This window comes from Theropithecus gelada, chromosome 7b (genome assembly GCF_003255815.1).
Source record: "Theropithecus gelada isolate Dixy chromosome 7b, Tgel_1.0, whole genome shotgun sequence".
In the NCBI taxonomy this organism is placed as follows: domain Eukaryota; kingdom Metazoa; phylum Chordata; class Mammalia; order Primates; family Cercopithecidae; genus Theropithecus; species Theropithecus gelada.
In genome coordinates, this window is record NC_037675.1 from 90,372,093 (window position 1) to 90,384,994 (window position 12,902).

General features: G+C 44.9%; 1 protein-coding gene across 2 annotated transcripts; it reads left to right on the forward strand.

Annotated features, from left to right (window-relative positions):
- Positions 1-205: 205 nt before the first annotated feature.
- Positions 206-1,532, forward strand: LOC112629008 (prohibitin-2-like). 2 transcript variants are annotated; one of them, XM_025392413.1, is made up of 2 exons: positions 209-896; positions 1,002-1,532. In XM_025392413.1, exons 1-2 carry the CDS (start codon positions 294-296, stop codon positions 1,191-1,193), a joined length of 795 nt encoding a protein of 264 aa, XP_025248198.1. In that variant the 5' UTR covers positions 209-293; the 3' UTR covers positions 1,194-1,532. The 2 variants fall into 2 exon arrangements, with proteins under 2 accessions (XP_025248197.1, XP_025248198.1); XM_025392412.1 differs by having other exon boundaries at positions 206-1,518.
- Positions 1,533-12,902: the final 11,370 nt, after the last annotated feature.

Here is a 12,902-nt window from a genome sequence, read left to right on the forward strand (position 1 = left end):
AGGGTTGATGTCTTTTTGTAAAAATGGAACCATTTTACCCCTCCATACCTCGCTTTAGGTGAGTGCCCCTGGATATGGCTAAGATTTCTTCTAGAAAACATCTCTGGTCCAATACTACACTGGACAAATGTATGGTTAAAGCCTTAGTTTTCTACCATGGGAAAGAGCTGTGGCCATTTTAGTTTAAGAATGTTCAAATTAGGTGTGAAGGGTGCAGTACCTAAGCTGCAGTGGGGTAGAGGCGGGCCAGCACCCCCTTCTGACCTCCGGTGCCGCCGGCCTCAAGATCAGACATGGCCCATAACTTGAAGGACTTGGCGGGACGGCTGCCCGCCGGGCCCCGGGGCATGGGCACGGCGCTGAAGCTGTTGCTGGGGGCCGGCGCTGTGGCGTATGGTGTCCGCAAATCCGTGTTCACTGTGGAAGGCGGGCACAGAGCCATCTTCTTCAGTGGGATTGGTGGAGTGCAGCAGGACACTATCCTGGCCGAGGGCCTTCATTTCAGGATCCCCTGGTTCCAGTACCCCATTATCTATGACATTCGGGCCAGACCTCGAAAAATCTCCTCCCCTACAGGCTCCAAAGACCTACAGATGGTGAACATCTCCCTGCGAGTGCTGTCTCGACCCAATGCTCAGGAGCTTCCTAGCATGTACCAGAGCCTAGGGCTGGACTACGAGGAACTAGTGTTGCCGTCCATTGTCAACGGGGTGCTCAAGAGTGTGGTGGCCAAGTTCAATGCCTCACATCTGATCACCCAGCGGGCCCAGGTATCCCTGTTGATCCGCCGGGAGCTGACAGAGAGGGCCAAGGACTTCAGCCTCATCCTGGATGACGTGGCCATCACAGAGCTGAGCTTTAGCCGAGAGTACACAGCTGCTGTAGAAGCCAAACAAGTGGCCCAGCAGGAGGCCCAGTGGGCCCAATTCTTGGTAGAAAAAGCGAAGCAGGAACAGCGGCAGAAGATTGTGCAGGCCGAGGGTGAGGCCGAGGCTGCCAAGATGCTTGGAGAAGCACTGAGCAAGAACCCTGGCTACATCAAACTTCGCAAGATCCCAGCAGCCCAGAATATCTCCAAGACGATGGCCACATCACAGAATCGCATTTATCTCACGGCTGACAACCTTGTGCTGAACCTACAGGATGAAAGTTTCACCAGAAGAAGTGACAGCCTCATCAAGGGTAAGAAATGAGCCTAGTCACCAAGAACTCCACCCCCAGAGGAAGTGGATCTGCTTCTCCAGTTTTTGAGGAGCCAGCCAGGGGTCCAGCACAGCCCTACCCCGCCCCAGTATCATGTGATGGTCCCCCACACCGATCCCCTGAACCCCTCTTGGATTAAGGAAGACGGAAGACCAGCCCCTTTTCTGGGAATTACTTTTCTCCTCCCTGTGTTAACTGGGGCTGTTGGGACATTGTGTGATTTCTCAGTGATTTCCTACAGTGTTGTTCCCTCCCTCAAGGCTGGGAGGAGACAACCACCAACCAAGGAACTCTGAATAAATTTTTATTACTTAACCTGAAAAAAAAAAAAAAAAGAATGTTCAAATTAGCACTATCTGAGCCATAAAAACAAAGCACCCACTGAATGTCTAATATTAAGCAGTTAAATCCTGCAAGATAAACTAATCGCAAAATTCGTGAATGTGCAAATAAATGAATTGGCTTTCTGTTTGATGTGTAGAACCATAAACCAATTAAAGATCGGAGGGCATTTTCTCAAAATAAGAAGTTTTATTTAATGACATAAAGTGGTCACTTTATGTCATTATTTCCCACTTCTTTGTCCATGGGACAAATAATTAGCCAAGCATGGTAGTGCTCTCCTGTCATCTTAGCTGCTCGAGAAGCTGAGGTGAGCGGATCGTTCGAGCCAAGGAGTTTGAGACTGCAGTGAGCTATGATTGTGCCACTGTACTCTAGCCTGGGTGAAAGAGCAAGAACAATGTCTGTCTCTGAAAGAAAGAAGGAAGGAAGGAAGAAAGGAAGAAAGGCAGAAAGAAAGAAAGAGAAAGAGAAAGAAAGGGAAAGAAAGAAAGAAAGAAAGCTCTGTCTGTAGGAGAAAGACCTCTGTTTATTAATGTATTGCGTTTCTTCTAGATGGGAGGACACCAAGCAGAGATTTTGTCTTACTCAACTTTGTCACTCCAAGATTGCTGAATTGATAATAAAGGTCCTGCATTATCCAGTTAATTAGCTTTACTCTTGATTTTGACTAGAGCTTGCTTAGTGTGTAGCATGAGTTGGATACGCTGTCATCCCTCATTCCAAACTTCTATATACTGATAACAAGATTTTATTGTCATAAACTGAGTGAGTGGAATAGACAATTAACCCTTTATGATAAAATACGGATATTTATTGAGAACTATGCTAAACTCTTTATGTGAATTATCTCATCTCCTTCTCCCAACAACTCTGTGACACAGGTATGTATTATAGACCCATCATACAGATCTCAAAGTGTTTTCCAACACTAACATTTCATGAAGTATTCTCAACTCTAACCATATGTGTGCTAACAAGAAATGGTCACATCACAAATCACAAAAAGCAGGGGGGAAATCCAAGTAATAATTCCATTTGGTCTAGGAATGCATTAGAGTCTGTGACTTCCTTGGGTCAGTGATGAATGTATGATGAATGACTTCCCAGTTTCCACTATCTCCTTCCCTGTCCCACTTGAAGATTCAAGTGGATCCAAGGAAGCTCACTCCACCTCTGATGAGTTGAGGGACTCGTGCCATGGTTCACCTGAAAGATGATCATGGCTTGGACTAGGGTGATGTGTATGGAGATGGACTCAAGAAACAATTTTGAGATTTGGAAATGGAAGATGAGGGAGAGAGATGAATGGAGAAAGACTCCCAGGCTCCTGGCCTCTACAGCCTTGTGGATAACAAGTATTTGCCAGAGAGAGAAGGCTACTAGGGAGGAGTAGTATAGAATCAAGAGTTCAATTTTGAATAGATGAATCTTGAGCTTCAGGTGGAAAGGTCAAGAAAGTTGAATGTGGAAGTCTAGAATGTGGAGGACCAGCTCTGGGTTGAAGACCTAAGTTTGAGAACCAACAGCATACTGGATGTAATTAAAGCTTTAATTGTTTATTTTTTATGTGTAGTGACAGAGTTTCTGTATGTTGCCCAGGCTGATCTTGAACTCCTGGCCTTAAGCAATCCTCCTGCCTCAGCCTCTGAAGTGCTGGGATTACAGGTGTGAGCCACTGTGCCCCGCCAGAAAGGATTTTCTTAATTAAATTGGATATTGATCATAAGGTCAATAAATAAGCAAACACAATTTACATTACTCTGATTTCCATTGGTCACTACAGGCTTGTCACTAGGGATTAGACCGTGATGAGCAGGATGACAGTTACTGGGAACAAAGCACCAGGCCCCACAGTGGCGTGAGCGATGCTTTCTTTGTATGCTTGTTCATGCTGTGTCCTTTAGTTTACTTGCATTATGAATTGTGATGCCAGCAAAGTTTGCAAGGTCAAGGCCAAAGATGATTGAGGTTGGGAAGGCTCGGGGGATGTGTGGCCTGTGAGGCAATGAGTTGTTTGTCTTTCTTGATAAAGTAATTTGATCTTTTTAGCTTGCAATTAAATACTCTGATAGCTACAAAGCACCTTTATTATTGAAATTCCTGCAGGAAAACTAACTTTGTTATTGTGAGCCTCGAATGCCCTAACCTCAACCCCTTTTATCTCTCACTGAATCAATTGGTTTGGAATTCCATTCTGATAGGATAAATTTTCTCAGGAACCCAATTATCTCTTTAGAGCATATCAGTGTATACACAATCCAGGAGGTGCTACAGCAGAGGAATGCATAAAATGGAATGGTAACCCAAAATAATTCTGCCTGGAGTATGTGGGTGGATAGAGGGAGTGTTAGGGGAGGCTACGGAAAAGAGGTAAAATTTAAATAGAAGAATTAGGAATAAGGACCTATTCCCCAAGCAAATGGAATGGGAAATACTGTTCCTGGCAAAGGGGATGGCTTGAATGTACAAACTCTGGAGAAGCGTAGTGCATGTCATATACAGGAGATAATGACTGGTACAGCTAGTTAACATTTGCAGGACAAATATAACCGAATGTGTAGCAGGTGCTGCGCCAGGCAATGGCTGTTGGCTGCTGGCTGCTAAGCACAGAGATGACTTGGAAAAAGAGGCTGGAGCCAGGAGACAGGCTGGAAGGCCTCGTGTATCATTGCCTTAGTGTTTGCGTTTATTTCTGAAGACAGCGTGGCATTCACTGTGGTTTTTAAACACAGGAATGAAGTGATGACACCTAAATGTGAAAAAAGAATGCAGACAGAATCCTAGAGGGTGAATTAAAGAGAGGAGTGACCAGGAGCATATTCTGCAGTCCAGGCTGAAGCAGCTGGGGGTAGGGGGATGTCATGATGTATGATTTGAAGGCACCCCATTGGCATATCTGGCCCTATTTCCTGCACCCACATATCCATTTCTCCAGCTTCTCAACTCTTCTTTTCACCACCTGCTCTAATTTGCAAAGAATTAACAACAACAACAACAACAAAACCCTAAAGAGCTAAATTGGACTCTCTCTCCCAGAGCTGAGATTACTTCAGCAGGGATAATGGCTCCTTTTAGTTTGCAGGGTCTCATCTTCTGTTCTAAAGGTTAAAAATAGAAAACATTAAAATCCTGAGGATAAACCCAAAAAGGATTCCTATTCCTGCTCTGTGAGGTGATACAATTAAAGGGCCCTGGCATCTAGAAATTGCCTGAGTGACATTCTTCTGTTGATGCTTTTTTTTTTTTTTTTTAGTTGAACCAACAGTCAAAGACACAGCCATGTGCTCTTTTACCGAATGGATGGGGTCGTTATGGTTAAATAGGTTCATTCTGTTTTGCATAGCAGACCTGCTTCTAATGACTTCTCTTACTATTTCAGGTTAGGTGGTGGTGGGGATGATGAGAAAGGAGAAGAGGGAATGCCTATTTTAGCTGTGGCTCCAAAAATTAACTTGGTTTCCAATGAAGATGTCTCTTCTATTAGATTCATTCCCTCGGGACACGGCTGGAACAGCAGCATTTTCTCTGCACTCCCTGGAATGCTCTCTGTCCTAGAATTGCAACCCACTTTGTGCTGCTGCCCACTCTGCTGGCTTCCCCTTGCCAGAGACACCCCAGGATCACCACTCAGCGGCCCCGGCTGTGGGCTCTAAGTGAGCCTTTAGGCTTACGTTGGTTGGGTGAGCCAACTAATCCAGCCTGGACATAATGAAACTTTGCTTCCAATGACTCATCTAAAAATCTCTTCTAAGCCTTCTTAGCCTTGGGCCCAGTGATATTAACTACAGGATAGGGGTGGGAGTGGGGACGGCAGAGGCTCTGGGCCATGTAGCTTCAGTGCTTATGTAAATTAGAAAGATAACTCTAGCACCTTCAATGCTGGGAAGACAGAAGGGGCTGGTGGATGGCGGCCCTTCTTCCTTGGTGTCCTCATGAGAACTATTACCTTATGCTAGAGAAGACAAGGCACATGTCAGCATGCATCACGTCTCCTTTTCCATCCTTTCTGAAGTTGCAGATAAAATCGTAAGTTGTCATGGTCTGTTATTTCAGGAAGGCGTTGTTTTAAAAAATAAATTGTCATTGACTTCACTTTCCAAAACTCTTCCGAGACATTATTATTATTACTTTATTTAAGCTCAAAGGCAAATTTTCGCTCTTAGAGACAGATATTTCTTGAGTCGGAAGTAGCGCATTTGGGATTGTAATAGCAATCTGTTGTTCTTCCCTACCTGGCATCCCTTCTCCTTCCCTTCAGGTAGATAATTAACTCCTAACTTTCCTTTGGAAAACCATGCCATCCCTCACGTTCGCTCTTACTACTTAAGGCAATTTTCAGGGTTTCCTTGCTAATAAAATCTCCATTCTGCTTTAGGGAACGGTGGGCAAAATGCTAGCTTCATCAACCTCCCTTCCAGCGAGCAGCGGGCTTGTAACAATGAGATCTAAGTGGAAGTCCCTGAGCCCTCCTGGGAAGGCCTTTGTATTTCATGATAAGAGGGACAGATAGGCTGGCATGGTGGCTCATGCCTGTAATCCCAGTGCTTTCAGAGGCCAAAGAGAGAGGATTGCCTGAGCCCAGGAGTTCAAAACCAGCCTGGGCAACATAGTGAGAACCTGTCTCTATAAAAAGTTTTTAATTAGCTGAGCATGGTGGGGTGCACCTGTAGTCCCAGCTACTCAGGAAGATGAGGCAGGAGGATCGCTTGAGCCCAGGACTTTTGAGGCTGCAGTGAGCTATGATCATGCCACTGCACTCCAGCCTGGGCGATGGAGCAAGACCCTGTCTCTGAAAAAATACAGAAAAAAAAAAAGAGAGAGAAACAGAGGTGCTACAGCAGGCTCTTCCATATTCTTCCCCCTCAAATGCAGATAAAATGACTGCAGCTGCAGCATTTCATCTATTGGAAAAGGCCAATCGAATCACAGTTCATTGGCCCTTGATGTCATTGAGTCACTAATTTAATGCTGGTGACTGCTTACCTCTAGATATATTATTATGTGGGAATAAGATACATGCTTATTGAAACCACTGCTAGCCAGATATTACTCTGTTACTTGTGGCTGAGTGCATTTCTAACTGATACACATGAATTTACACTAACAGAAAATCAGCTGCAGAAGAACGAAATTCCCACAAGTACAATTCATCCCAAAGACCATCTCTCCTGTCTATGGAGGGCATCAAGGAGAACAAAACCTAAGAAAACTGGATTGACTAGTCCAGGAACTCATCCTATAGACAAAGCCCGGGAGATTTGCTATCCCTCTCCAAAAGGATATGATATATGCCATGGACTATACCATGTTGTTTCTCTTTTTCAAACGAATGTTTTCACAGCAACTCTCCTGTTTTTATCTCCACTTATATATATTGGGTAAGCTGGTAGATAGTTAAATATCATTTACTCAATGACTGCAGATCATGAAGAGCCACACTCCATCTGATGGAGAAGAATACACATCATGAAGGAAGCCTGGATTTGCAGTGGATACAGTAACTAGACAAGACTTTGCGTTGTGTCCCTTTGGAGACTGAGGTTACTGAGTTTAGTGCTGCACGTGGATCAGTTGCATGATGTTTGACTGGGTACTTTTGAAGATGGGTTTACGAGAGGAAATGTGCATGAGAGAAGAGCACTCAAGGGGTGGACTGTAGCAGACATCAATTTTCATGTTCTCAGCTTCCATTGCCTCTTCCTCTGATAGCGATACCCAGATCTTTCTTTACAAAACTATCTCTTCACTCTCAGCCAATGTGTTTTGGTGGGGCTGGCCATACCCTAACTCCAGAGATGGGTACGTATGAAGTCCACACAAATCAGAATATTTACTCTTCTGGTCACTGTGACTGCTTCAGGGATGAGCTTGTGTCCCATCAAGACCTAATGAGAGTCATCATAGGGGGTTTTGCTGTCATTATTGGGAAAGAAGCTAGTTATTTCTATTGCCAAGCTGGTAGAATAAAGATGTGGGGTTATGGATAGGCATCATTGACAGTGATTGGCAAAACTTTCTTCTAAAGTTAACACAGAAGAAAAAGAGCAAGAGGTGTAATTATTATTGGTAATTTGCACTTCTGGATCCAAATGACCTTGACTCTAACCTTGAACTTTTCAATTACATAATGCAATAATTCTCTCTCTCTCTCTCTCTCTCTCTCTGTCTCTCTCTCTCTCGGCAGGGTCTTACTGTCACCCAGGCTGGAGTGCAGTGATGCTGTGCTGTCTCGACTCACTGCAACCTCTGCCTCCTGGCTCAAGCAATCCTCCCACCTCAGCTTCCCAAGTAGCCAAGACAACAGGTGCATGTCATCAGGCCTGGCTTATTTTTGTATTTTCTGTAGAGACGAGTTCTCACCATGTTGCCCAGGCTTATCTTGAATTTCTGGGGTCAAGCGATCCACCTGTCTCAGCCTCCCAAAATGCACTGGGATTACAGGCATGCAGCACAGCACCTGGCCAAATTCTATTTTTCATTTAAGATAATTCGAGAAGCATTTTTGTTACTTGAAGCAGAAAGAACCCTAATTAGAGAATTATCTAGTTTCTTGATCTTAATTTATAGATGGAAAATATAAAACCACAGAGGGTAAGTGACTTGCCTGAAGTCACATAGCTATTTAATGGCAGAGCCAGGAATATAATCCATGTCTCCTGAGCCCTGGGCTGTGAAGCTCTTTTTCTGCCACCAGTTAGAAAAAGGACCAGAACTATGGGTGCTCACAGGAAGAAATGTGATTTCCAATTGAGATGAGCAGGAGAAGTTAAAGAGGAAATAGCATGGAAACTAGGAAGGACCTTGAGATTTTAGACCTGGAAAGGTGAAGGATGCTCCAGGAAAACAGGACACTGAAGAAATGTGGGGAGACTCAAGAGCCTAAAGGAGATTTAGGGAAAAGCAAATGCCACTTTTCCTGGCGCAGAGTTTACATAGGGGAGTATTAGGTTGGTGCAAAACTAATTGTGGTTCTTGCCATTAGAGTAATAGTTTATTTATTATAAATGAAAAAGAGTGAGAGGTCAAGAAGAGGAGAGAAGCATGAGGAAGAGAAAAAAAGAGAAGGCAAAGGGAAGAGAAAAAGAGAACAATAGGCCAGGTGTGGTGGCTCACACCTGTAATCCCAGCACTTTGGGAGGCCAAGGTGGGTGGATCACCTGAGGTCAGGAGTTCAAGACAAGCCTGGCCAATGTAGTGAAACCCTGTCTCTATTAAAAATACACAAAATTACCTGGGTGTGGTGGTGCATGCGTGCCTGTAATCCCAGCTACTTGGGAGGCTGAGGCAGGAGAATAGCTTGAACCCAGGAGGCAGAGGTTGCAGTGAGCCGAGATTGCACCATTGCACTTCAGCCTGATCAATAAGAGCGAAACTCTGAAAAAAGAAGAAGAAGAAGAAGAAGAAGAAGAAGAAGAAGAAGAAGAAGAAGAGGAAGAAGAATAAAGGAAAAAGAGTAAGTGTATTAGTCTGTTCTCATGCTGCTAATAAAGACATACCTGAGACTGGGGAATTTATTTATTTATTTATTTTTTAAAAAGGAGATTTAATGGACTCACAATTCCACACGTCTGGGGAGGCCTCACAATCATGGAGGAAGGTGAAGGAGAAGCAAAGTCATGTCTTAAATGCTGGCAGGCAAGAAAGCATGTACAGGGGAAATGCCTTTTATAAAATCATCAGATCTCGTGAGATGTATTCACTATCACAAGAACAGCACAGGAAAGACTTGTCCCCTGATTCAGTTACCTCCCACCAGGTCCCCCCCATGACACATAGGGACTATGGGAGCTACAACTCCAGATGAGATTTGGGTGGGGACACAGCCAAACCATATCAGTAAGTGAAAGAAAGAGGAGAGAAATAAGAGACCTAAATTAATACTTCTGCACCTGTTCGACACTGAATTAAACGCTTTATGCTCAGTTTTTAATTCTCATGAAACTTATTGGGGGTATTTTAAATTCCCATTTCACATTTACATTTCACATGTAATTTATCATGAAATGTTAAATGACCTGCCCAAGCTCATATCATAGAAGTCCATGCTAGAAGGCCAGGGTTCCAGCCCAGGCCTGCCTACTTACAAAGCCCTTCCCCTCCATTACTGGGGCTTTAGAGGCAGAGCTCAGGTCAAAGAGAGAGAGAAGTGATACCCTGGTCAATTCTATGGAAGCACTTTCAACGGAGTTAGGCATTAGCCTAGGCTCTTGATTTGAATCAACTTGATTCATGAGATTTGCTTTTGATTTTATTTATTCACGTTTTGTAGAGGCAGAGTCTTGCTCTGGTATCCAGGCTGGAGTGCAGTGGCAGCATCATAGCTCACTGCAGCCTCAAACTCCTGGGCTTAAGCGATCCTCCCACCTCAGCCCCCACAGAGTGCTGGGGTTAGAGGTGTGAGCCATTACCCAACCCTAGAGTTTTTTTCTTTAGAAGCCAGCAAAGGCATTGTTTTTAGCTTCAGAAGCATCCACAATTTATTATTTTAACTCTGTCTCTGCCTTTAGCAATTTTTGCTCTTACCTTCCAAGGCAGTGGATGAGAAAGGTCAATAAGCACTTAAGGGACTTCCCTGTAACAAGACTGCAGTTTGGTCTCAGAATGCTGAAAATTGTGCTTCCATTCAAAGTTCTCCTGGGGCTGCTCCTACAAGTCGGGTCATTGCATTTTCGTGGGATCACAAAGGATCCGCATTCTCCTCTCCTCACCTGTGGAGGATGAAAGGTGGCCACTCATTCTTTGACATTCCTCCCCTTGAGAGACGGGTCTGTGTCCTTATGCTTTGATTCTGGGTCAGATTCTTGACTGCCTTGACCAGTAGAATAATATAATAATAGTAGAATTGTGATACTGTGCTAGTTTCCAGGTCTGCAGGGATGGCAGCTCCCAGTTTGTCTCTGGGATCACGTGATTTTGGAGTCCTGACTTATGATGTAGGACATCTGACTATTTTGCTGGAGAGACCAAGTGAGAGGCCCTGAGACCACATGGAAAGAGAGTAGGGTCCACCTGGGCCACCAAGCCCCAGACATGTGGATGAAGCCTACTTGGGCCCTCCAGGACAAACCAGGTACTAGTTGAATGGCAGATGGAGCAGAAATGCCCCCACTGAGCCCTGTCCACTCTGCCCATAGCTTATGAACTAATAAGATGATTGTTATTTAAGCCACTACATTTAGGGGTTTGGTTGCATAGCAATATATAAGGAGAACAGAACATCACTAGACAAAGAAGGCTTTTCTGGAGAGAGGAAAAGACCATTGAGGAGTGTCTTCATTTGAGAGGAGGGATGTCAACATCGTTCTGTTCCTCCTCGAAATAGTCACAGAAGCAAAAGACTGTAAGAAAGGTGTAATTAGAGGCCTCTCCACCCCCTACCCTCTTACCCAGCAATGCAGAGGAATTTGGAAAGGAGAAAGTCTAAATGCAGGTGTCCTTGACATGAACTGTGTCAGCATGTGGGCTGCAGTTGCAAGAACATCTTTTGTCCTTTTTAAAAGGCCTTGTCCCCTAGTGCCCAGAGACTGACTAGATGGAACACTTCTCAGAGTTTCTGCCAGTCTGTGAGCTGAGCAGGAGCAGGGGCCTTATCGCCCCCTCTGGAAAATTGGATGCATTTCCCCCAGGCCCCTGCAACCCACAGCAGGCATGCTGAGAGTTTGGCGGAAGAAGGCTCCAGGTGGGGCCAGAGTAAGCATGGCAGACACAAGAAGAGAAGCCCTCTGCATGGAAGGGATGCAGGTTTTGACATGGAAAGTGCTTTGAAATCTGGAACAAAATGGGAAAGAAATATTCTTGCTGTAAGTCTGTCAGAATACATAATTATTCCTTCACTCCTTCCACAGTTATGTACTGAGCCTCTACAGTGACTTATTAACTCTCAGACGTTTATTCATTCTTAAGGAGTCCTTATGCATATACAGATACAAGCTGAAATGAATTTGGATAAAATAGTAGGATACCTAAGATTTGCTTCAAAATAGTGCTGGCATGGGGGAAAATAGATGCTCCGAGACACGCCATGAATTAACCAGCTGTTGTAGCCGGAAGATGGATCCAAGGGCCTTCAGTAAACCTTTATCTCTACTTTTGTATATGTTTGGAATTTTCCACTTAAAAATGAACATCAAAGCTTCTGGGCAAGGTGCACATGAAAATTCATGTGTGGTATGCAAAAGGGCCAGGAGTTGTTAAGCCATGGCCCAAGTGGCTTCCAGCCTCTCGCACATCTAAAGGGCCCCCTGTGTCCACTTCTAGCTCTGTGTGTCCAAAAGACCCATCTGATTGCACTCCAACTCTTCTTTGAGAAAGACCAAGGCCACGGAAGCCCTGCTCTCCATCCCAGCCCACTCGTTTATGTCCCCCTCTCTCCACTCCCCACTCCCTGCCCTCTGCACTCTGGACACACCAGCCTTCTTCAAAGTCCTCCAGCTCACCACCCTCCCTCCTGCCTCAGGACCCTTGTTCCTGCTGTTTCCCCTTCTGGAATGTTCTCCCACCCTCCTTCGCTTACTGTGCTCAATGAACTCACTCTTCTCTTTCTGTTTATGCTTTAGAGGTCACTTCCTTGGTATGGTAGGCCCCCAAAGATGTACATGTCTTAATCCCCCAAACTCATGAATATGTTACCTGGCAATGACAAAAGGGACTTTGCAGATCTGATTAAGGTAAGCATCTTGAGATGGGAAGATGTTCCTGGATGACCTGGGTGAGCCCAATCACAAGGGTTCTTGTAAGGTGAAGGCAGGAATGTTAGAGTTGGAGAAGATGTGGCAATGAAAGCAGAGGTCAGAGCAGTGGGTTGCCGGCTTTGAAGATGCAAGGAGGCCATGAGCTAATGCAGGTGGCCTCTAATAGCTGGAAAAGGCAAGGAACAGATTTTCCTTTACAGCCTCCAGAAGACATGCAGCCCTGCCAAGACCTTGATTTTAGCTCAATGAGACCTACTTTGGACTTCTGACCTCCAGAACTGAAAGAGAATAAGTTTGTGTTGTTTTAAGCTGCTGCGTTTGTAGTACTTTGTTGTAGCAGCCATAGGGAAGCAATACATTTGAGAAAGGCTCCCTTTCCCCGGCCCCTGTCCTCCCACCCATAGATAAGGTGTTCCTCTTACATGCAGTCATGACCCTCACTGTAATTATTTTCTTAGGTGATTATTTGTGGGATATCCTTTGATCCCCTAAACTGTGAGCTTCAGAAAAGTGGGGACCCTTGAGGTGTGCTCACCATTGAGTGCCCAGAGGCTAACCTGGGCCCCATCAAGGGAGCTTGGAGGCTCACTGTGGCCAGCCTCATCGGTGAACTAGCTGAGTCCAAGCCCCAACTCTGGCCACTGGACTTTCCCTCTGTGTCTC